The 26,525-nt window shown below is 37.4% G+C and overlaps 1 protein-coding gene across 7 annotated transcripts in view; it reads left to right on the top strand.

Moving 5' to 3' along the window:
• AASS (aminoadipate-semialdehyde synthase) overlaps window positions 1-26,525 on the top strand; it is a 69,485-nt gene continuing 42,960 nt past the window's right edge. For 5 of the 7 annotated variants that reach the window (XR_012432820.1, XR_012432819.1, XR_012432821.1 and 2 more), the window contains exons 1-7: window positions 1-79; window positions 10,189-10,413; window positions 14,453-14,629; window positions 17,587-17,671; window positions 24,749-24,816; window positions 24,925-25,071; window positions 26,400-26,478. Coding sequence is in view for 3 of the 7 variants with exons in the window: in XM_065542509.1 (XP_065398581.1) it covers window positions 10,204-10,413; window positions 14,453-14,629; window positions 17,587-17,671; window positions 24,749-24,816; window positions 24,925-25,071; window positions 26,400-26,478 (766 nt within the window). In the remaining 4 variants the exon portion in view is untranslated. Of the gene's footprint in view, window positions 80-10,188; window positions 10,414-14,452; window positions 14,630-15,934; window positions 17,672-24,748; window positions 24,817-24,924; window positions 25,072-26,399; window positions 26,479-26,525 lie in introns of all 7 variants that reach the window. The other 2 variants (XM_074035883.1, XM_074035884.1) reach the window with 2 other exon arrangements.

Here is a 26,525-nt window from a genome sequence, read left to right as displayed (position 1 = left end):
AGGAATTCGGAACCTTCCCTGCAGCGACTCAGAAGATCCGAGGCGGCGGGGGACAAGTCGGCGCCCCAGAGCGGACGAGGTGAGGAGAGGTCCCGGAGGAGAGCTGAGCAGACGGGCGGGTGGGCTTAGCCTATGAGATGCGCTGGAGATCGCGGGCCAGACTCGGGCTGTCGCTGGGAGGGGCCCGGGAGCCTGGCCTTCGGGTCCCGGTGCGGCGAGGCGACCCGGGCCGGGCCGAGAGAAGGGAGAAGGCTGCGACCATTCGGGCCTCCCTGCGAGGAATGGAGGGAGAGCGCAAACGCATAGCGTTTCACTGCGAGGAAGGGAGGGAGAGCGGTCAGTGCAGCTCCAGCATTTCTAAGTAGAAAGGCGAGAGATTGCAATTCGGATTTCTTTTCTTTCTTTTTTGGCGGATAGTGGTGGTGCTGTGGCTGGGGAATAAAGAACTGCTTAAGCTGTGGAAACAACGCCTTGTTACTTTTTGGACCGCGTGCTTAGAGGGGACTTCTGGCTGAGGGGCGGTGGATGGAAATTTCGGGGAGGTTCCTTTCCCCTTCCCTCCCCACGCCCGGCGTAGCCAAACTCTGATCACAAACTTCTCTCCTTGTCCATCTCGGGCTGCCCACTCTCCGAGACAGAGACCCATTCTCCAGCAAGGATCGGAGACGGGTGGAAGTGGGAGCCTTGCAAGTCTGGGTTTCCTGAACTCCTAAGCGCCTAGGGGCTGTGCGGACCGTTGTGAGCACTCGCGCGGGAGGGGGCGCGGGGAGAAGCAGTTTACCCACCCTCCTCCGTTGAGTGGGGCTGAATGTCTGTCTATCCTGACAGCTTCAGAAGAAGAAATGTGCTTTTCAGATACTGATTTCAGGGGAATGGGGGCGGGGGGAGCGGGAGAGAGAGAGAAAGAGCGCGCGCGAGAGAGGAAGAATGAGTTCAGTAACTTGAACAAGGATTAACATTTTTTGATGTTGTGGGTCATCAGTGGGGAAGGTGCAGCTGTGAGATGTAGTTATACACAGGACGAAAAGGTCCTTGACTGAAGGACTGCGGCTTTTCAATACTTTATTTAAAAAACCCCAAAACACTGATGGCACTTTGGTGTTTCTAGGTTTGTGTATTTTGTCCCTTGCACTCCCCTCTTCTTTTTTTCCCACGAAAATGAGTGAATCTAGGGCTACATGACTTGGCTGTGTAACCTGGTGGCCATTCTGCAAAGTGAGTTAGGTGGACAAAAATTGAAGCCAATTTACCAGAATCATTTTCCTACTCTCCAGATAATCATATTTGTTATCAGTCTCACTTGTTAATGACGATGGCGTGATCAGAACTTTGGTTTATTTGTCACTGAATTTTTTTCTCACTAGTCCTTTAACAGACCTTGGTTCAGAATTTTGGAAATGATCTTTGGTGTGTAAGAAACCACCATTTAACAAAATATTTTCACTATTTTCATTTATACTTTTATTAATGTTCTCATAGAAATAACATTACAAACAGTGGTAAATTTTTTAGGTAAGGCCACAAAAGATTCTATGCAATTCATGAAATGATGGAAACAAACATTTGGAATGGGAAATAACCCCCAAACATTATTACCACATTCACTTGATCTAAGGTGCCATTAATTGTAAGATGCATCCCTATATCATAGATGCTAAAATGTATTTAAAAAATTGTCTTAAATTTGATGAAATACAACATTAAAATAGTAATTTATTTATCTTGAACATCCATGCCTAAAGTTTGAAGTTGAAGAGAGGGCTTATTGGGCTTTAATTATTTTTTTTTCCAAAATAATGTAAGGGTGGGGGATTAATATGGACCCATCGTGAAGGCCTTACTATGGTGTGACAGAGGAAAGAAATGTTAGCGGCGGTTGTGCTTGCTTTTGAGGAGTAGGCAAGACTGGAGGCTTTTTCTTTTCTTAAAATTTATTGTTTATGACACACAGCAATGCTCAGCACTTTATGCATACTAGCTCAATTAAACGTCACAAGAGCCCTAAGAGGTAGAGGTTCAGATGACTCTCATTTTGCACTTGATGCACAGACAGGTTAAGTTGCCAGTCAAGGTCACAGAGTAAGTTTGGCCGCCAAAGAACCCAGGAGAGAAACCAGTATTCCTCTGAGGTATCCATCTTCTGTTGCAGGCTCTTGGCTCCTGTTCCATGCTATTAATGCAGGTAGCGCAAGTGAATGTCCACTCTTTCTTGATTGTGTTTTTGGTATTTTGTTTCCCTGTTTGGTGTACTTTAGCTGGAAATTAAGAAGTCAGAGTGCCTATTTATGTTCTACATTTCTAATGTTTTTGTCATTCACAGTGTCCAGTCACTACTATGCTTAATAGAATCAGAATATCGGAGCCCGAAAGGGACTTTAGTATTATATTTTAGTCTGGGCAAGGAAACTGAAGTTGAGAGGAGGAACCCTACATCTAGTTATGTGTCCCAGCTCCCATGTCTAAGTTTTCCCGCTACACTGTACTATATTTCATAACATTCGCTGATCTATGAGATCTTGGAAGAGAATAGAGAATTTTTTTTTAATTTTTTTTTTTTTACAGGGTTGGGGGATGTGAGTCTCTTCTTATTCATGTGTCTATTTTGTTTGTTTGTTTTCTTGCTGCATAGGTCTTTATAATGTTTATTGAATTTGCTCATTCATTTATTCATTCTTTCTTAAAACACTTGCTGTTTTCCCATGTGCCTGTCATTGGGAATACAGAGATGAGTAAAACACAATTCATACACATTTACAGTTTAGCAAAGAGACAGACAAGTAAGCAGACAAGCATTTTGGACTAGACTACAATTTAGAACTAACTTTGTATTCCATTTCAGTGAAGCTAAAATTATGAGCTACAGACCAGGAGAAATATGTGTCATGCTTATGGATAACTTTGAGTAGGTGATGGGCTGGGGAAAATATGAAAATTCTCAAACCACATTAATTAACACTAATAGACCTCCTCCCCCGAAGTCTACTATTTTCTTCTTAATCCGGTAAAGTATTTTATAAAAGGTTTAACATGGAAGCATTAAAAGAATGTACCCACGCACAGGAAGTGAAAGTATAGAGAGCAGTGTTAATGCAAGCCCAAGCTTAGTTCTAGCAAGCCTTGAAATGGAGAGGGATTTGGATTCCTTCTAGGCCATCAGCCGGTGCTCTGTTAATTCTGGAACTCTTTTTAACCTTTCCAAAATATATTATGGTTTTGATACCTAGTGTGGACCAAGACTCATAGCCATAGAGCTGCCACACTTATTTACAGACACCAAGGCTTCTTGAGAAACCATGGGTTTTAATATATACTTGTTTTTTTCTTTTTTAAGTTACTTGGAAGGGTGAATATAAATAATTAGTGCTGTTGATCCATGAACTTATTTTCTTCATCTAAAGACTACATTACTCCATTCTTAGTCTCAATATTTAATCACAATGTATTCCTGATTATTGCAAATAATTTGTCATTGAGAAATCCCCCGTGTGATTTGATAGTTTTGGTTTGAGTCACTGAATTATGCCATAGTGAAGTTATTTTAAAGATCTAAAATAGATGGACAAAGAGCATGTTCCTAACTGTGGTGATTGAAGTTGGAACATTTGGCCTTAATTTCTTCAGAAATGAATGTGTGATCCTTGATACATATACCAATAGAAGTGACAGGAATTAAGAGGAGCAATGAATGCTTAGTTCATTCTTTTTTTTTTTTTTTTTTGAAACTGAGTCTCGCTCTGTCGCCCAGGCTGGAGTGCAGTTGTGCAATCTCACTGCAAGCTATGCCTTCCGGTTCACGCCATTCTCCTGCCTCAGCCTTCTGAGTAGCTGGGACTACAGGCGCCCGCCACCGCACCCAGCTAATTTTTTTTATTTTTAATAGAGACGGCGTTTCACCGTGGTCTCGATCTCTGACCTCGTGGTCCGTCCCCCTCGGCCCCCCAAAGTGTGGGAATTACAGGCATGAGCCACCGCGCCCGGCCGCTTAGTTCATTCTTAAGTTCTTGTAATGCTTGTGCATTGTTTTGCTTAGGTAGGTGAACTGTAAGCTTAAAAAGTATTCTGAGTGGGTTGGTGCTATGGGAAGGATTGAAGAGACTTAAAGAATTTTTGCTATTTGATGGAAGACTGAAAAGCTCTATGAGAATCTCAGCTCTCTTCATCTACCCACTTCTCTTATAAAAACTGCAAAAATTAAATACATCATTTGGTTTTTTCTTTGTTTGTTTGTTTGTTTTTGAGAAAGTCTCACTTTGTTTTCCAGGCTAGAGTGTAGTGGCATGATCTTCACTTACTGCAAACTTCGCCTTCAGGATTCAAGTGATTTTCATGCTTCAGCCTCCCGAGTAGCTGGGACTGCCAGCATGTGCCACCACGCCCAGCTAATTTTTGTATTTTTAGTAGAGATGGGGTTTTGCATATTGCCCATGCTGGTCTCGAACTCCTGAGGTGATCTGCCCACCCTGGCCTCCCAAAGTGCTGGCATTGTAGGCATAAGCCACTGTGCCTGGCCAAATACATCATTTTAAAGCATAAATACTGCCTGAAAAGTAGCAGAGAGAAAAATCTTGATTGAGTTACATTTAAAGAGTTACACCAATGAGAACAACAGAGTGTCTTATTGTGACATCAATTATGATAAGTCATTATAAAAATACATAATAGAGGCTTGGAAAATGCTTTCTATAAAACAGAAAAAAAATCCCCTATTTCTATGGGCCTCACTAATCTTATTTGTTTTTTTTTTTTTGTTTTTTTTTTTGTTTTGTTTTGTTTTGTTTTTTGTTGAGATGGAGTCTCGCTCTGTCGCCCGGGCTGGAGTGCAGTGGCCGGATCTCAGCTCACTGCAAGCTCCTCCTCCCGGGTTTACGCCATTCTCCGGCCTCAGCCTCCCAAGTAGCTGGGACTACCGGCGCCCGCCACCTCGCCCGGCTAGTTTTTTGTATTTTTTTTAGTAGAGACGGGGTTTCACTGTGTTCGCCAGGATAGTCTCGATCTCCTGACCTCGTGATCCGCCCCTCTCGGCCTCCCAAAGTGCTGGGATTACAGGCTTGAGCCACCGCGCCCAGCCCACTATTCTTGTTTGTAATACAAGATTTTAGATTACATTCTATCAGGCCCACTTTGACTCTAATATTTGGATAAAATCGATAATTAATAATTCACCATCAGATATTGACCAGTACCATTTAATTAGATAAAACTAATCCTGATCATGGGCAGGGACTGGATTACTGCTTCTTTATATCTTTACCAAGTGCATCATGCTGTGCATATCTTAGGTAGGCCCCAGATATTTTTTGAATTAAAGAGAATCAAAAGCATTTGTCCCATATTCCATGTACAATTTTGATAACTCTATCAAGAAACTTTCTGGATTTCATTATAATTTAAATATTAGAAAATATTCATGCTATAAGCAAATGAGTAGCTGTTTTTATATTAATATATGTAATTGTACAAAAGACAAGTCTGCTCACACTCTGAAAGGACCTTTCTAACCACACATGAGATTCTCTGTCCTGAGAGTGGCTTTTCTTAAATATAATCTTTTATAAATAGATTTTATAGAATCTGCTTTGCTTTGGTTACTCCATGTGATTTAGAATGATGGTGTACTCAGTGACCATAGCACAGCTCATGGTCATTTACAGAAAATGGTGGGATAAGTATGGAGTGCTGAGCTCTGTCTTTGTGTCCCTCTCTCTCTCTCTCTCTCTCTCTGTCTCTCTCTCTCTCTCTCTCTTTTTCCTTTCCCTTCTCTGGAAAATAATAAAAAATACAAAGAACATTCAAGCATGATCTTTCCTCTGATTCTCATGTTTTTGTTGCAAAGTTGGTAATTAGTAAATTAAAAGATTAAGTCTTGCTCCCTTGAGAGATGGAAAGATAAGACAGTATCATAGAGTATGTTCTCCTATTGCTACTGGGCAACTTTCACAATTATCTTCCTGTCTCAGTACATAGAAGTTCCTTCTTATCCAAGTTTTCACTTTCCATGGTTTCAGTTACCCACTGTCAATCTGGTCTGAAAATAGGTGTATAAAGTACACTAAGATATTCTGAGAGAGAAAAGAGAGAGAGAGAGATACCACATTTACATAACTTTTATTACAATATATTGTCATAATTATTCCGTTTATTAGTTATTGTTGCTAATCTCTTTCAGTGCCTAATTTATAAACTAAACTATATCATAGGTATGTATGTATAGGAAAACACATAGTATATATAGGGTTTGGTACTATCAGAGAATTCAAGCATCCACTGGGGGTCTTGGAATGTATTACCACAGATAAGCAGGGGCTACTGTATCTGGCTGCAATTCACTATAATACTCCCATGACTTTTAGAGACATTTCAAATTCCTGATCAGTTTTAGGTAAGTAAATAAAAGTGTATACCTTAGTGGTGTTCTGTTTTACAAAAACAGAGAAGAAATCTTTTGAGTTTCATTTTTATATTTGAATTGTTAACCTCATGTAACAAAGGGAAGACTGTTACAATTTGTCAGAGGAAAGGTCTTGTACCCTACCCTTGACTGTGTGACACTTCTCTTTCTCTATTTTCCTCCTCTTTGTTCTTTCTAACTCTTTCTTTCCCCTCTCTGCCTCCTGCTTTTCTACATCCTCCTTGCTTGTGTTACAAGCTGTTATCAGCAACCAACACTATCGGGTAACCTCACTAGAGCTGGTGGTGAGTAAACCCCGATCTTCCCTCCTTCCTTCATTGAAGGCATTCCAGAAATATACATTGAATTTACTTCCTGTATTCTTTAAAAATACCACAAAATCCAGGACAGAAAAAGCTAAAGCAGCCCCCGTTGGCATTGCCATGAAATACTAGACAGCTGCAGTGCAATTCAGAAATTCTCACTGTTTCCTGTTTCTTGAAGACCTCAGAAGCAAATGAAGTGTAAATCTTGAAAGTTCTATTCTGAGCCAAGTTTTAAGGTTCAGGCAGTAATTAGCAGTTATACTAGAACCAACCTTTTTTTTCTAAGCACCCAGAAATCTAGAATTTGTCTTGGCAGGTACTCAGGAATGATTTTCAGTATAAAGCAGGAAAAGCAGTCAAGAGAGGCACCGCATGCTGTGGGAAGAACGCTAATTCACTGTAACTGTTGAAGGCAAAGCCATATATATGGATCTGATTTCTTTCTGAAACAAGAGTTGGCTGGAGTTAACAGCATGTGTTGGATCTATATGGTGTGAATCTGTAGCCTTTGGGAAAGAAGAGAAAATTCCAGGTGTTAAACATTAAACTAGGAATCCTGCTTCTGCTTAAAAGCAACAGATCCTATATGACTCCAGTTCAGTTTCTTCATCTACAAAATGGGGATATGCATCTACTTAATAAGATTTTTGCAAGGAGAAAATAAGATGATGTCCATAAAGTGCTCAGCATACAGCTTGGCATGTAAGGCTTAATCAATGGTAACTACTGTTACATTTATTGAAATTATGAAAGTTACAGAAATTATGATTTAAGCCTTCCATGCAAAAAGTGAAAGTGAAAGTAGCATCCCAAATAAACTGAAGCTCAGTCCCAGGCACTTCTGTCTTTTTCCCTAGTCTTCCAAGGTAGTTGGCCTTTGCAAGTATATATGTGTATGTTACTTGTCTGTCTGTGTTTGTGTCTGTGTCTGTATCTGTGTCTGGGTCTCCTGCTTTCCTGCCCTATCCCAGACAAAGGATGTGGTGGGAGAAGGAGCAGGGATTGTTACTGAGTGATGGATGAGTGAGGTTAAAATTCAAGCTTGGGCTAGAGGGGAGGGATTAAATTATCTGCACATGTTCCTCCTGTTGGAGTCAAGAATTTCGATTCATAATAAAAGTTACAGGGTTATGTAGTCATCTGTGAATTCATGAAACACAGCCCCTGCTGGGAAGATGGGACCATTTCTGGACAGATGTGTGTGTTCAAAGGAATCACTATCTTTGGAATTGGTCTTGTTAGGAACTAAGGGATTCAGGTTCTACGGGACATTGCAGTTTTTCTTTTGGCTGCAAGAAGACTGAATGTTATGGGTTTGGGATTGAGTTTAATGCAGTCTATTTTAAAAACAAAAGCACATGAATAAACAAAAAATTAGATGCAGTATATAACAATGGTTTACTGAAATGCTGATAATCTATTTTGCATGCATATTTTGCCCGGAGTAAATGCCTGAATTCCTAATCATCAGCAGTTTCTCTTGCTATGTGCAGCTTGCTTTCTTCTTGGCCATCTTCCTAAAGCCTTCTTAGCTGGACTCTTCGCTGTTTGGTCTGTTCTCTGATTCTGTTGTAAAGTGTCCTATAAATTTACTGTCTAGGTAGCAAGTAGTTGTTTGCCCCCAGGAAATGTACTTGTGTGCTTAATTGTTTGGTCAAGTCTTCCCCATCCATCAGGTTGGTGCTCTTCCAAGATTGCAGTCTGATGTAAAAGAAATATGTTTCACGCAGACTTTTCTATATATGTTAGCAGTGATGGGTAGGAAATTCTAGAAGGTATAAAAATCATTCAATCCTTATATTTTGCTGCCAACTTTACATGGAAAACTAAGTTTTAGCATTCAAATGATCCAGCAAATCATCATCTGAAATGACATTTGGCTACAAAATGTAGGTAACTATTTGAAGATGGATAGAATACTGTTAAACCTGGATATTTATGCTTTAAATATTTATATAAGATTTATTCTGCATAGGAATAAATGAAACTGCAAAGAAAAATTAAGGAGCATCTGGGTGAAAATAAAATGTTTGCTAGTGTCACTTTAATTTCTTTAATTTGGTTGAAAGTATTGTTTCCAATGTATTCTATGCTTTCTCCAGCTGAGGGATAAAAGAATTGCTTTTAGTAGATTATATTTTTCAATCATTCTCTCCTTCATGTGCAGTCCTGGTTCTGAGACTAGGGGGACAAGACACTTTTTGTACCCAGAGAATGCTGCTTTGAGTAGAGTTTATTCATGAGAATGCACCTTGCCTGCCACTTTGAGAGAAGCCCATTACATTCATCATAGTAACCCTTTTGTAACTATTTCTTGATGAATTACACAATCTTCTCACTTGAATAGCAGTCGGAAAACTGGTTGAGGCAGGTCGGGGTTTAATACAACAGTAGGAGGCCATGGTATGGAGAGGAAACTCAGGAAGAGGAACTGGCATATTTAGAGCAACAAAGGGAAACAGAGAAGGTGAGGCTGGACTCTGTGGTGGAAGCAGAGTGATATAACACTGCTTCTTAAGCTTCTAACACCTATGGTGAAAGAATAGGTTTGTTTGGTTGATTGGTTTTCTTAAATTTTGAATCTGTTGAGGACCAATACTTTTGTAAAATTCAGTAACAATAAATTACTGGAAAAAATCATCTTGTGGCCTGACATGGTGGATTACCCCTGTAATCCCAGTAATTTGTCATAAAATTTAAAAAGAAATTAGCCAGGTGGGTGATGTGCACCTGTAGTCCTAGCTACTCAGGAGGCCGAGGCTGGAGGATCACTTGGGCCCAGGCTGCAGTGAGCAATTATCTCACCACTGCATTTTTAGCATTGACAGAGTGAGGCTTCATCTCTAAAAATAAATAAGTAAATAAATAAAAATGATCATGTGGTATTAAAGCTTCTAAATGCTTACTTTCTATTTATGTACACATCTCTCTGTGAACCAGTTAAAAAAAAAAAAAACAGTTCACTGACACTGGGCTGCGGGGCACACTGAGAAACACTTGTTTTGAGAATGGTCAGAGCTGAACTGGAAAGAGATTGGCACTAAATTGTGAAGAGCCTTGTATACCATTATAAGGATTTCAAACTTTATGCCATCAAAATTTGGACCAACCTGAAAGTTTTGCTCTTTATTATCTTCCTGGATTTGCACTGTAAATTAATTTATCTAAAACTTTTGTGTGAATAGATGTTTGCTTAAATGTGTATTTAAAAAGCTATTTTAGCTTAGCAGTTAGTGTCACATATGTTGCTCTATACTTTTTAAAATTTTGTAGTTAAATAATCTTGCTTTTGAAAACTCAGCTTTATTTGGGTAAAGGAACACTTGACATCCCAGTTTTCCCTTCCTCCTTCTCTACCTTGTGTCTGTTTTCAAAAGAGCGGGTTGTATTTTACTGCAGATTTCTCAGGAGACCAGAACTGATCTGCCAGCCCTGCTGCCTTTTGTTGCTCTGCTCTTTACATTGCCTTTACAGTCACCAGGTGTCAAGATGCTGCGAGTCCATAGGACTGGACTGGGCAGGCTGGAGGTCAGCCTCTCCAAGGGTCTTCACCACAAAGCTGTGTTGGCCGTCCGGAGGGAGGATGTGAATGCCTGGGAGAGAAGGGCCCCCCTAGCTCCCAAGCACATCAAAGGCATCACCAATCTGGGATACAAGGTCTTGATACAGCCTTCGAATCGACGGGCCATTCATGATAAGGTAAGCATTTCCAATGTTTAAAATATGTGAGAATAAAGTGAACCTGCATATGACAATTAAGGAGCATCTGAGTGAAAATAAAATGTTTGCTAGTGTCATTTTGATTTCTTTACTTTGGTTAAAAGTATTATTTTCACCCTATTCTATGCTTACTCCAGCTGAGGAATAAAAGAACTTACTTTTAGGAGATGGTATTTTTCAATCATTCTCTCCTTCATGTACAGCCCTAGTTCTGGGACTAGGGGGACAAGATTCCATTCTTGCACCTAGAGAATGCTGCTTTGAGAATGCACCTTGCCTGCCACTCTGAGGGAGGCCCATCATGTTCATCATTCCACTTGCTCTTCAAAATAATGTTATGGTATAAGTTTGACTCTCATTCCCATTTTAGCAATATACATATATACATATACTTTTCCTTTCCTGAACCATTTTAAAGTAAATCACAGACATCGTAACTCATGACTACTAAATACTTCAATATGCATCTCCTCAGAATAAACCGTTTTTTCTACATAACTACAATATTATTTTCATACCTAAGAAATTAATAATTCATAATATCATCTTATATAGTTCAAATGTTCGGATAGTTCAAATAGGTCTATGTTCAAATTCCCCATTGGCTCAAATGCCTTTTATTTTAATTGAGGCTTAATGAAGCTTTATTGCATTTTATCGTTGTGTGTCTTTAGTTCTTTCAATCTAGAACAATACATCCCTTTCTGATTTTGTTTCAATGATATTGATATTGACATGGACTCTTTTTAAAAGAGCCCAAGACTTACAGAGTGTCCTCTACTGGGCACGAATCATCTGGTTGTTTTCTCGTGATTAGATTATATTCTAGTTATATTCTATATATTGAACATAAGTGATATATGTTCTTCCCATGGCATCACATCAAAGGCACAAAACATCAGGTCGTCCCATGGTTAGCAACGTGTGGTCACTTGGTTGAGGTAGTTACAGTGAGAGCTCTTCATTGTTAAAGTCTGTTTCATCCTTTGTAATTACTGAGTCATCTGTGGTATGGTATTTTAAGTTCTGTGATGTTCCTATTCCTCAATAACTTTACAACTAATTATGTTAGCCTCCATTGATAATCTTTGCCTGAATCAGTTTTTACATGGAGACTTGTGAAGTGATGCTTTCTAATTTTTTATCACTCCCCTAAGTTTGTTTGCTGACATTCTTCTTTAGAAAAGAGGTTTTCTTTTCTTTCTCTTCCACTTCTCCATTTTTTGAGTTGTGAACTGTTTTATTACAGTGCATTGAACTGTTTACCAAACTGAATTCTGTAATTCAGTGTTTAAACATACTTCTTTAAAAAAAACTTTCTTACCATTGCATTTAAAGCCTTGTTGTGAGGAGTTTATATATACATCTTCATGTTGACAAGATGAATCTTAGGATGTTGCTTAAAAGATGAGTTGTGTACTGTTTTATTAAAGTGAACTGAATTGTTTATCAAAGTGTGAACTCTAATTTACTGTTGCATTATGCTTCTTTAATTTTTGCTTTTTTGAGTATATTTTGGAAGCATGGATCTTTTTCATTCAATCCATTTACCATTATTCTTTTTAATATCTGAATTATCCCAAAATTGGTTAGTGTGAGTCCTTCCAAGGGGGATTCTCTGTCCTTTGGACATGAATCCATTTATCTTTGAGCTTTCTTGTTTCTTAGAATAACAAATTGTCCTAGTCTCACTTTGTACCTTTCCTGCCCCACATCAGGAAATTAATAATTTCACCAAGAAGACTAAATTTCTTTTAGTATATAGAAACCGAGATCTGGTATCTGGTGTTAAGCATGTTTATTGTTACTGAGATACTGCTGCTCTTAGGCTTTATTTGTGTACAGAGTTTAGAAATAAACACAAACAGATGCCCCCCCCCACACACACACATATATATATATTATTTAATCATTAGTTAATACTGATACTAAAAGACTTCCAGAGGAAAAATTAATGTCCAGGAAAATTAAAATTTAACATTGCACAACTTTTTACCTTTAAAATTTTATATTTGCATTTGTTTTCTCCAACAGTAAAAATCTTAATTCTTTAACATTAATGCATATTGTTTGCTTTATCCTATAATATGTATTAAATAGTGTCAGAATCACAATACTGTTATTACAACTAACAGTAAGCCCACTAAATGAAGTTTACCATTTCTTTGATTTTTTTTTTTTTGCCTTTAGAATATATTTGACAATGAATATTCAGAGTGTTGTATTAAAAAACTTATTTGAATTATTTTTTCGGTGTGCTTTCATCATCAATCTAATATCCATCTAGATTTATATATTATTGCTTCTATTCAGTTTTAATGTTTGCTTTCCCTTTTTTATTTAATTTTGTTTTTCAAAGTAGAACATTTACAAATTCCAGAAATGAAGTCATATTTTCATTTTGCTCCCATACATCCAATTCTCACCCACCCCAAAGGTTACTTTTGTTTCTGATCTATCATTCTTTTTTCTTTTTTTGCAAAAATGAACACCTGTGTGTGTATTTATTTCCCTTTTGTTCTTATACAGAAGGCTGTCTACTATATTAACTCTTTTTACCTTGCTTTCTTTCTTTAGTAACAACGTATCTTGAACATTGCTCTATGTAAGTTCTTAGAGATATTTCATTTTGTTTCATTTCATTTCATGGCTGTGTGAAAAGTACTCCATTGTACAGATTTACTATGGTTTATTTACCAATCTACTACAAATGAGAAAATGGACTGTTTTTGAAGAAACTAGGGAGAAATTGCATGTTCATTCTTTAACTATCACTGTTATTCATCTCTACTTTCCTTCGAAGTAGATTCCTAACTAAACTTATCTTTTGTTCAACTGCTATCATAGATGCTCTTTTAATTCTGCTTGGGTAATATCTCTTTATTTAAAAATCAGATATGTCTGTCTGTTGCTTCCGTGTACTAGCTATGTAATCTCAATTAAGTTTGTAAGTCTCAGGTTTCCCATTGATTGAATGAGGATTATAATTGTACTTACCTCATGAGAGTTCTATGAAATTTAAATGAGATAATTCATGCAAAGAGCTTAGCAAAGTACATAGTAATTTATTAATACATACCAATGATTGTTGCTTATTACCCAATAAAGCTCATATTAGCCATAATGACATTCAACCTGCATTTCCAAATTGATTTACTCGTATGCTGTAAATGTCTCTTTACTTCTCTCCCTTTGTATTTTTATACATTCCTTCAGTGCCTCTTACTGACATCACCATCTGGTGTTTCCATTTTCATTTCTCTAAATTTCAGGTAACCTTTCAGATTAATTTAAATTTTCATATTTCTTTAGTATCCTACCTTTCAGATTAATTTTCATATTTTTTGATCATCCTACCTAGGAATTATCTCAATATCAGTTAAAGTAGCATATCACTTAGGTGCTGCTGATCATAATATTTTGAATTTTTCATTTACTCTAATCCAGAGTACCTTTTACTATATTTTGTGAGCTCCTTTATAGAACAAATTTTGACAATCTTTCCTTGTATCTTAGCATCTCATCTCTAGCACAGACTAATGTACAGTAAGGACAGTAATAAATACTAACTGAGCCAACACTGAAAAATAAGTGTTATAATTATGTCTTATCTTTTAAAAATACAACTAATAAATCACAATTTGGCATTTAATATTTCAGTGTACTGTTGGTACAAAATATACATTTCACAAATATGCTTAAGTCACATGTGCTAGTGGGATATGACCAAATTATAAACTCTTCTTAAACATATGTGTATATATATATATATATATATATATATATATATATGCTGAGTTTTCTAATTGTTTAATGCTCTAAGAGTTGACCATGATAGATTTATCTTTAGCCAATAAGTACAAACATTACAAGTAGTTGTTCTATTATTTGTTCTAATTCAAACAGATTTTATTCCTTCAAAAGATTTGTTGTGCCTTTGTTTGCTACACATTTTATTCAAGAAAACATGGATATTACAAATCAGGATAATAACCTTTAATCATAATTACAATTTCAGGACTATGTCAAAGCTGGTGGCATTCTTCAGGAGGATATTTCCGAAGCTTGTCTAATTTTGGGAGTTAAAAGACCTCCAGAGGAAAAATTAATGTCCAGGAAGACTTACGCATTTTTCTCCCACACAATAAAAGCTCAGGAGGCCAATATGGGCTTGTTGGATGAGATTCTAAAACAGGTAATTAGTGATTAATATTCTTGAATATACTGCCAAGAAGTATGGCATATAAGTTAGTTTTCCTTTCTTCTTTAGTTTAAGAGGAACATTGCATTCCTTTTATATTCTGAAATGGAAAGAATGTTAAAAGCTTTTTCCCTAAACAATTTAGCAGTTTATAAGGTCAATTGGCCAGATACTACCAAATAGAATTTTAGAGCTGAAAATAACCTCAGGGATCATATAATCTACTACCTTATTTTTCAGATGGGACCCAGAGAGGTAAAGTGACTTGACTGGATTGCACACTATGTATTATGCTGGAACTGAACTAGAGGCAATTTTTTTTTTTTTTTTTTGAGATGGAGTCTTGCTCTGTCATCCAGGCTAGAGTGCAGTGGTGTGATCTCGGCTCACTGCAACCTCCGTCTCCCAGGTTCAGGCGATTCTCCTGCCTCAGTTTCCTGAGGAGCTGGGACTACAGGTGCCAGCCCACATGCCCAGCTAATTTTTTGTATTTTTAGGAGAGATCGGGTTTCACCGTGTTAGCCAGGATGGTCTCAATCTCCTGACCTCGTGATCCGCCCACCTCAGCCTCCCAAAGTGCTGGGATTACAGGTGTGAGCCACCGTGCCTGGCTGAGACAATTTTTACATTTATTCATATTCATAAGGGAAAATGTATTTTGAGATATAAATACTATGATAAAAACTAGCAGCTGTTTAAAACACAGGATATTCATTTAACAAATATTTACTCAGTGCTGATGCTATGTCTGACACTGTTCCAATGCAAGAGCAAAAGAGTAAAGTATCTTTATCTTCACAGAACTTACATTCTAGTGGGAGGAGACAGATAATCAATGACTAAGACATCTAATATGCCACTTGGGAATATGTGTGATGAAGATAAATGTAATATTGAAGGAGAAAAGGAGTCCTGGGCACTGGGAGGTGATGATGCTATTTTAAGTAGGATCATCAGGGAGGATCCCACTGTGAAAGTGGCATTGAGCAACAATCTGAAGGAGGTGAAGGACCAAGCCATGTACATCTGAGATGAGTCTTTTAAGCAGACAGAATAGTAATGCAAAGGTCCGAAGGTCTGTTTGAATGTGGGGTTAGAGTAGACCATGTTCAAAAATGCTTATTCTGTCTCTTGTGTCAATAATGGTTGGAGGTGGGAGGAGGAGAGCAACATTACTAAGAAGGCTGCTAATCTAGGCTGGTCTAGACTGCAAGTCACAAGTGATGGTGGCCTGCACCTGGAAGAAATGGTGGAAGTGGAAGTTGTGAAATGTGGACAAATCTTGGATGTGTTTTACAGGTGGACCCTACAGGATTCACTGATGACATAAAGGTAGAATATGGAAAAAGGAGAGGAGTCAGGAACGACTCCAGGTTTTGGTCTGAGCTACTCGAAGCAATTGCCATGGAATGACGTGATGTTACTACAAGAGAAAAAGCCTTGGGTGGGCAAATCGAGAGTTGAGTTTAGGGTCTGCTGAGTTTAATATTCTATTAGACATTTAAAGGGATAATCTAAGAGGGCTGTTGGATATGAGTCTGAAGTTCAGGACGGCAGCTTCTTCTGACATACATTTTGTAGTTGTCAGAGACTAGGTGGTGTCTAGAGTCACGAGACTGGATGAGCCTAGGAAGGGAGTATAGAAAAAGAAGTCTAAGGTTCACATCTTCAAGATGTTACAGCTAGAATCTGAGATTAGGGCAGATGATTGGAGAGTTCATAAACAGTAAAAGCAATGGAAAATACCTATTACATAGAAGTATAAAATACTTTCCAATGAACTCCAAATACAGTAGACCAGGGTGACAGTTAATTTGTAGTGTTTCTAAAGAATACGTTCAAAAGTAATTAATGGAAATAATACTATAGGAAGAATGTTCCACTTTAGGCAAATAAAGTCTTTATAAAGTACTTTAGGAACTTTTTTTGTTATTTTAACTTTTGTTCATTATAAGAAAATTAACAAAAACTGACCTAACAGGACTGCTTTTGGGCAGCATTTTGTAACCAATTACTTGGAGTTGGAAGAATGATAAACATTCTTAAATTCACGAACATGATAAAAATTATATGATCTTTGAGGAAATAAAATTACTGTTTAAAATAGTGTATAATTACAATAAACTAATATATTTTAAGCATGAATTACTAATACTTTCCTGAGAGAGGAAAGGTTTTCAAGGAAAGAGGAAGAATATGTTTTTAGTGAAGGCAAGGAAGAGAAATGGCATAAAGGTGGACTATGAGAAAAGGAGAGGACTCAGGAATGACTCCAGGTTTTGGCCTGAGTTACTCAGAGGAATCACGTACTACTTTTAAGAGGAAGGTCACCTGTAAAAGGAAGGAGAGGGAAAAAGAAAAAAAGAGGAGAAGGAGGAGGAGGAGGAGAGAGAAAAATATCTGTGCTTGGACTTGAGAGTGTTATTATTTTCCAGGTAGAAGAGACCTAAGTGTACTTAGAATGGTTGAGGAACAATGTAAAGAGGGATGATGCAAGAAAGAGGTAATAGTTCAAGAAGAGTGGTCTTGGAGGACATGAGAGAAGCTGGGATCTAGGTTACAGAGATTTGTCTCAAAAGGGATCTGTTTTCTTCGACCAGAAGGAAGGATGTAAGGATGAGTGGGGCTATAGATATGTTTGTAGATGGTGCTGGGTGGGTGGGGCCAAAATGGTAAAGGAAATTCTACCTTTATTATTTCATTGCCTACCATCAAGGGGGGTATAGCACCTGCTACGAACATTTTTTTCATTTCTAATTACAAGCCTACCATTGGTTTGCTACCTGGCATTTTCTAAATATTTCACGGTATACTTGATGGTAACTTCTGTTAGCAAGGTAAGATGTATTTCAGAGGAAAAAATGTGAAATATTTACTTGCTCATATATGTCTTTACTTGTTAAAATTAAGCCTAATGGGTCCAGTTGAAAAATTTTTAATCCCCCTTTCAGGAAATTCGCCTTATTGATTATGAGAAAATGGTGGATCATAGAGGAGTACGGGTAGTGGCATTTGGACAGTGGGCCGGTGTGGCAGGTAAGTATGCCAAGGCTTACATCACCCAGTTTCTAAATTGGCTTGGGGAATAACTGTGAGTTTTTTCTGTGGCAAGGGGATAGGAGTGTTTATTTCCATGGAAAAAATTAAAATGAGGGTATGCTGAAGGATGATGAATACAAGTGGAATAAAGTATAAAGATACATGGTTAAAAATATTTTACTGCAAAAATTCAAAAGAAAAAGAAGGGAGAAGGATAACAACTACAAATAGGCTCTGGTTTTTAGGCAGTTCCTTTCAAAATGCTAGAAGGAGATACCAGTTTGGTAATGAGACATAGGGAAGGAGAAGATAGGGAAAAACAGAAAGGGAAAAGAGGTCCAGGGACAGGAATTTTGTCAAGTTAATTCTTCGAACTTTGTTTGGTTAAGAAACACCACAATATGTTATAGCTCTGTTTCAGATCAGACTTCTTGCAGGTCTAATAAGGAAGATCATGACTTTGGCATTATTTGTTTGACCTTGTTATATAAAAGTAGAAGATTCCTTATTATGGCTTATGTCATTCTGCTTATTATTAATATTTACTCAAATCCACCTGCTTCTTAAATAATAAAGAAATCTAAGCCAAAATTTGAAATTCAAAAAATTTTTTCACTTAAATCCATTCAGGCAGGGGACAGTAGCTCATGCCTGTAATCCCAGCACTTTGGGAGGATGAGGCGGGCGGATCATTTGAGGTCAGGAGTTTGAGACCAGCCTGGCCAACATGGTGAAACCCCGTCTCTACTAAAAATACGAAAATTAGCCGTTGGTGGTGCATGTCTATAATCTCAGCTACTCGGAAGGTTGAGGCAAGAGAATTGCTTGAATCCAGGAGGCAGAGTTTGCAGTGAGCCAAGATCACGCCACTGCACTCCAGTTTGGACGACAGAGCAAAACTCTGTCTTTAAAAACAAACAAACAACAACAACAACAACAAAAACAAACAATTCATTGCTTTGTTCTCTCACCTCATACCTTTCCTCACCCAACACACAAATCAACTCTATTAAACTAAAAGAAAATTAAATTTCTTAGTATAAAAGCAGTAGTAGAGAGACCTCTGATGACTATGATTCCTAGGGCCTTTCAGGACTCATCCAGGTGAGGGTTTTATTTACCTAGACAGAATTAATACATCAGAATTAGGTGATTTATTTAGCAGTCACCATATTCAGAAGTAGGACCACATCTGTGAACTGGATGTAGTTCATGTTGTTAAAGAAGCGTTCAGGCTAGTAAACACGAATACAATGCTAGTGTTAATTGCTATAAGAAAGATGTTTGAGGCTGGTTGCGGTGATTCACACCTGTAATCCCAGCACTTCAGGAGGCCGAGGAGGGTGGATCACCTGAGGTCCAGAGTTCAAGACCAGCCTGGCCAACAAGGTGAAACCCCGTCTCTACCAAAAATACAAAAATTAGCCAGGTGTGGTGGTGGGTGCCTGTAATCCCAGCTACTCAGGAGCCTGAGGCAGGAGAATCGCTTGAACCTGGAAGGCTGAGGTTGCAGTAAGCTGAGATCACACCATTGTACTCCAGCCTGGGAGACAGAGTAAGACTCCATCTCAAAAAAAAAGAAAAAGAAAAAGAAAAGAAAGGTATTTGAACTTGGCTGTTGCAAAAACATTCTTTTAAAAAGTACCTTTGAAGATGAGATCTGAAGAATGATTAAAAACTATTCAAGGAAGTAAGGGAGGACAGTACAAGTGTGCAAAGCTTAAAGTGAAGAGGGGAAAAATAATAGTTTTGAGGAATAGAAATAAGTTCAGTATGATTATACGTATATGGAGAGAACTATATATGGTATATAAGTATTTAGAGGTGGAATTCACAGGATGTGGTGACTGATTGGATGTAGGTGTGAGGGCAGTGAGGGAGACACTTTAATGATGACATACAGGTCACCAACTTGGACAGTGATTCAGTTCTTTCAGTACCCACAGGAATGGAGGAAGAATTTGGGGAAAGACAGTAAATGAGTTCTGTATAGGACAATATATTAGTAGATTACAAACTAAATTGCTATAATGGAGACTCCACAAAACAGAGCTTACATAAGCTGGAAGTCCAGGAGTGAGAAATCAAGGGATGGTGGAATGAGAAGAAAGTGTTGCTATTGTCAACACTTGACTTTCATTTCTAAGGTGACCCTTCAGGTTGCTATTTTTCATTCAGTAGAAAGGGGAGAAAGGAAGTAGAGGCAATTAGCTTCCTTTCTAAGGATGCAACCCAGAATCTGAACATATTATTTCTGCTTATACCCATTGGTCAAAATTGACTGAGAAATGTAATCTATAGCTGGGCAACTATGTCTGCTGTGAAAACCATGTGCTCTCCATCTATGAAGGATTAACTGAGTTCAGACTTACTATCCTGTCACTAACCAACTAGAAAAATTGGATGAGATATAGAAAACAATGTTATTAGACATTGGACAACAGGCAGTACAGACTTGTGATCCTTGATAGATGGAAAATAGATGAGGTGAGTTCTGTGTTTACCCTGGCTTTCTGTCTGGAGAAATTTTCAGATGGTATGAATATAAAAAAGTGACACAAAGCCTGGTGAACTCACTGAACTGAGGAGATAGGAGTTGTAGAGCCTGAGTTGGCTGGAATTGACAACACATGGTACCAAAGAGTAGGGAGAAATAGGGAATGCAGAAATAGTATTCCAGAAATATGCTTAGGGGTCTTGCTGAGTGGAGGATGAAAATTCGTGAGACTAGCTTAGGAACAATTTGTGGAAAAGAACAATTGCCAGGCAACTGTATGGAAAACTGTTCTCAGAGTTTGTCCCATCAGCCAGAGTGGAGAGACTTCACTGAATATATAAGGCTTTCAGGGAAGCCCTGAAGTGTGTAGCTAAACCAGCTCTTAATAAAGCCTACTCTAAATTCATTCCTATAAAAGCTTAAAAATGAGACTAATGTCTATTTTGAGAGAGATGCAATTAGCAGACAAGTAGATTAAAACAGCTATAATAAATATTCAGTATATTCACATTTTAAATGAAAACATAAACAAAATGAGGAGAGAATTAGAGGAAATCAGTCCATCTATCTATCAATCAATAGTCACCACAAAGGAAAATCTATACATAAGCAGAGGATTCAAGAGCATATATAGATTTTCTTCTGTAGTGTCTATTGATTGATAGATACATGGTAGATAGATTGATTTCCTCTACTCCTCATTTTGTTTGTGTGTTCATTTAATCCTTGAGCACATTGACCAGCATCTCTGTCATTTCTTGTTTCTGAGTTTGTTTCTATTGTTGGTTATCTCCAGGTTAATGTTCCATTGCAAAATTCATAATTTTTTACTGAATGCCAGACATTGTTCATTTTACATTGTTGATTGTCAGATTTTGTTGTTTTCCTTTCAGGAGCATTGGGCTTTGTTCTAATAGGCAAATGTTTGTGGATTACATTGATTCTCTTAAGGCTTGTTTTCCTTTCACCTTCCTCTCTTCCTTCTGGGACTCCAAATACACACATATTAGACCATTTGATCACCACCTGTCACTTAAATTCTGCTTTTTCCCTCAGTCTTTTTCTCTTTTTATGCTTCATTTTATTTAATTTCTACTGCAATGAGGAAGGAAGAAAGGAAAGAAATAATGACTAGAACATTCCCATATCTTGATAAAAATTATAAATACACAGATAAGTGAAGTTCAATAAACCCCAAGTCAAAAACAGAAATAAAAAATTACAAAGAAAATGACAGTAGAACCATCATAATTGTCTTGCTAAAAAACAATGATAAAAACATTAAAAATAATGGGAAAAAGGAACCATATACATAGAAAAACTAAGATAAACATCAAACTTCTAATCAGTAACAGTTTAAGCTAGCAGAAAATGGAGCAACATCTTTAAAGTGCTAAAAGAAAAGAAACCAAATTATAATTTTATGCATAGTACAATATCTTTCCAAAGACAAGATCTTTTCAATATCTTTCTGGACATCTTTCTAGAAAATGAAGATTAAACACAGATTTTCTGATCAAATGAAAGCTGATAAAATTCACTGGCATAGAAGTATTTAAAAAATTTCTCAAGCAGAAGGAAAATGAAGTCAGTTGAAAACATGGATTGAATTAAAGGAATAAAGAACGCTACAAATGATAGAATATAAACAAACATAAAAAACATCATATCTTATTTAAAAACTTTTCTTTAGGTATGGACACAGTTGCTCATGCCTGTAATCTCAGCACTTTGGGAGTCCAGGGCAGGCTGATTGCTTGAACTCAGGAGTTTGAGACCAGCCTGGGCAACATGGTGAAGTCCCATCTCTACAAAAAAATGCAAGAGTAGCTGGGCTTGGTGGTGCGTGCCTGTCGTCCCAGCTGCTTGGAGGCTGAGGTGGGAGGATTGCTTAAGTCTGGGAGGTTGAGGCTGCGGTGAACTGTGTTCATGCTATTTAGGTCAATAAATAGATGATGGGAGCCTTAGGGTTAACGGTGACTGTTTTTGTTTGTTCATTTGCTTTTGGTATGGGAGGCATAGATGCATACCTAGAAAAATCACTAAAAATAAAACAAGGCTCTAAAGCTAATAAGCCAATAATGGAAGTAAAATTTCATACTCAGAAATCACAGTTCAAGCAAAAATACAAGAAAAATGGCATTAAAAAAAGGACAAATGAAACAAGAACACAAACAGCAACGTGGTAGCTTTAAATTTAGCTATATCAATAGTTACATTAATGACCTAAAAACTCCTAGATAGCCTATACAATGAGTCACAAAATAATTTTTGATACATTTAAAAGTTTGAAATCATACAGTATATATTCTGACTGTAATAGAATTGACCTAGAAGTTTTTATAGAAAGATATTTGGAAAATTTCCAAATATTCGGGAGATATTCAATGTAATTTTGAATACCTGATTGATTAAGAAGAAATCACAGGAAAATTAGAAGACATTTTTAATAGAATAAAAATTTAAAGTATAGCTTATCAAAATGTGTGGGGTATAAAGTAGTAATTAGAAAGAAATTTACAGCATTTAATTCTTTTATTACAGAAGACAGTTTTTAAATTAATAATTTGTGCTTCCACTCTAAGAAGCTAGAAAATCAGAGAAATTAAATCAAAAGCAAGTAGAAAAAAAAATAATAAACATACAGGGAAAATAAATGAAACTAAAATAGGAAAAGAATAGAGAAAATCAATGAAACCAAAACCTTGTTCTCTGAAAAATATCAATAAAATTGATTAACATTTAGGTAGACTGATAGGAAAACAGAGAAGACTATTTACTAAGAAGGAATACAAGGGGGTCATCACTATATCTTACAAATATTAAAATGATAAAGGAATATTATGAATAGGTCAATGAATTTGGCAACCCTGATGAACTAGATAAATTTTCAAAAAGTACAAATTACCAAAATCAGCTCAAGAAGAAATTGAAAACTTAAATATCAAGGTACAAAATAAATTCCACTAATAGGCATTTATTAAAAGAAATATAATATTTTATACAAAGAATTTTTTTATAGCAACTCCATTTATAATAGCCTGGAAACAACCCAAATGATGAGCAGAGAAATCAGCTGAAATGGAAATGGGCAATTCTTCAGCAATAAGAAACTATACTGATACACACAAAATATGTATGAATCTCAAAAACATGGTGCTGAGTGAAAGCCGACACATTGTAAAAGAGTACAATTGACCCTTGAACAACATGAGTTTGAACTTCATGAGTCCGCTTATATTTACTGGATGCAAAATCCACCTTTACGGGGGGCCACCTTTTCATACAGGCAGGTGTCACAAGACTGACTGTGGGACTTGATTATGCCCAGATTTTGACATGTACAGGGATCTTAGAACCAACCGCCTGCGTACACTGAGAGGCTACTGCTTAAAATTTCATTTATATGTAAGTTTAGAAGTACCTAATCTATACAGAGAGAAAGATCAGTAGTTGTGGAGACCAGGAGTTGGTGAAATACTCAGTATCTTGATCATGGTGGTAATAACACGGATGTGTATATTTGTTAATAGTTACCAAACTATACCTTTTAAATGGGTGCATTATGTTGTATATAAACTATTTCTTTATATGTTGACTTTTGAAAAATGATAAAAGAAAATTTGGTAGGGATGTGTGTCCGGGGTGAGGATGGGGAATGGAGGAGCATGGAAAGTTCTTTCCTAAAAAGAATAAGGAAAGAATCGATGCTGAGGTCTTTGCTACAGGCATGCTGAATTTTAGCTTTCTGAAGAACATCTAAATTGAGACAGACTTAAGAAGGTGGCTGGCTAAGTTTTGAAATCAAAAGAAAGATCTGTTTTGGAGAGACAGACTTGAAGTCATCTGTATATAGACAGTACTTGAAATTTAGGACTGGATGAGATTCCCTAAGGGACAAATGTAGATGTGGAAGAGAATAGAGCCCAGGACATAATCCTGAGGGTGAATAACATAAAAGGAGTTGCCACAGGAAGAGGATCCTACAGAAAGGTAGGATTAAAAATTTCAAGTTGGGATGCTGAGGGGCACTCTTTGTTTCAACAAAGAAGAGGTCTGCATTGCCAAGTACTTCTGACCTGATCTACAATGTGTCCACTGCATTTAGCTATTTAGGTCAATAAATAGATGATGGGAGCCTTAGGGTTAACGGTGACTGTTTTTGTTTGTTCATTTGCTTTTGGTATGGGAGGCATAGGAGCATGTTTAAATGCTGATAAGAATGAAGCAATAGGGAAGCATAGTGAAGAGAGTAACTCAGTAATAAATTCTTTGGGAGGCAGGAAGGGGTGGGATCTGGAGCCAATGTGGAGAGATTAGCCTTAGATAAGAAGAGGAACATTCATCCTATTTTATCAGGATTGAAGGTGGAAGGAATAGGTGGGGATGCATTTGGGTTAGTGCATTTGATGGCAGAAAGTTGAGAGGATGGATAAGATCTACTGAGGCCTCTTCTAAATCTGAGATTCTGTGATCTGTGCTTCTGCAGGGCACCATACAGGTTGGAGAATGGGCAGAGAGAACAGCTTAAATTCTTCCCAACTAATAGTCTTTCTATTGGTCTGATTCTGTAACAGGGATGATCAACATTTTACATGGAATGGGTTTAAGGCTCCTTGCTTTGGGACATCACACACCTTTTATGGTGAGAGATGTTTATTTTGCTTATTTTTTTGAAAACACATCTCACACCTTAAGAATAAAAAAATGCTGAGCTGGTGGACTAACTTGAGTTGTGTATGTTTGTTTTCAGCACATTGGCATGGCTCATAACTACAGGAATAGCAGTCAGGCTGTGCAAGCTGTTCGTGATGCTGGCTATGAAATATCTTTGGGTTTGATGCCTAAGTCAATAGGGCCCTTAACATTTGTGTTCACAGGAACTGGTAATGTTTCTAAGGTAAGTTTTACCTGACTTCCTTTTGTAAAACAATCCAAAACTGTGAAACTAACCCAAATGATGTGAGCAGGCATTTTGTGGGTATTTCAAATGGACTGAATGAAGATTCTTTTTTTGGCACTTTTCTTACCAACGTATTTTTCTCATAGTGAAAAGTAGTAATGATCCAAATGTATGTGTGTGTGTGTATGTATGTGTGTGTGTATATATATGTGTGTGCGTGTGTGTGTGTATGTGTAAGTGTATATGTGCGTATATCTATACACACATACATGCACACATACAGTTTTTAGTTTATTGCTAGCTACCTGAGTCTTGGAATACTTTTTCTTCCTTTCTTTTTCCTTTTTTAAAAGAGATAATTTGGCCAGGCACGGTGGCTCACGCCTATAATCCCCGTACTTTGGGAGGCTGAGGCAGGCGGATCACCTGAGGTCAGGAGTTTGAGGCCAACCTGGCCAATATGGTAAAACACCATCTACACCAAAAATACAAAAATTAGCCAGGCCTGGTGGTGCACACCCATAATCCCAGCTACTAAAGAGGCTGAGGCAGGAGAATCGCTTGAACCCGGGAGGCAAGTTTGCAGTGAGCCGAGATCGCACCACTGCACTCCAGCCTGGGTGACAGAGCGAGACTCCATCTCAAAATAAAATAAAATAAATAAGATAATTCATTGTTAATAGTGTAAAGGTCTGTTCTGAGGGTGATCTATTTTACCTCTATCACCAAAACGTCCATGAGTTTGAAAGTGACCTCACGATGTCCATTTTTTAAGACTACTTGGAGTTTTGCAAAAAAATGTTAGGAAAATTCATTTAAGACTGGAATTCATAATTTCTTCCTTCTCTGGTGGTTTTAAGAATGTGTTTGTAATCTCCTATAGAAACTTGTAATTGTAAAATAATTCCTTCTTCAAAGAAAATATTTTACAAATAGGATATCATTCATATTATATTGTGAGGTAAGCATCCGATTATTTCTTTTGTAGGGAATATAGTTTCCCCATTTGGAATAATTTCTGCAATGGATCTAAAATAAATGGAAATATTTTTGCCCTCATTTCTAAACACTCTTATTGATACTGAGTAGCTTAATAAAAAAGAAAAAAATTAAAGCCCCTTCTAAGTGTGCTGTTCAAACAGGAATAAAAACTAGCTAGCAGACTTGTTGTAAGCAGCTCATCTATATTTCTGTGTTGCATTCCTGGTTGTAGGGAAGGCAAGTGGAGCTGTATAATTGTTGGGAAAATGATCAGATCTTTGAAGAAAACCATGTTGGTTCTTTTTCTATTGATGTTTGGATTTTTACTCGTGTGTTATTTGTAGGGAGCCCAAGCAATCTTTAATGAGCTACCTTGTGAATATGTGGAGCCCCATGAATTAAAAGAAGTTTCCCAAACTGGAGGTAAAGGACAGGGGATGACTAACTTTTAATGTTTTTAATAGTCTGTG

The sequence above is a fragment of the Macaca fascicularis genome, chromosome 3 (assembly GCF_037993035.2).
Source record: "Macaca fascicularis isolate 582-1 chromosome 3, T2T-MFA8v1.1".
NCBI lineage: Eukaryota > Metazoa > Chordata > Mammalia > Primates > Cercopithecidae > Macaca > Macaca fascicularis.
Note: the sequence above shows the minus strand (reverse complement) of the source record. Positions and strands in the feature narration are given on the sequence as shown.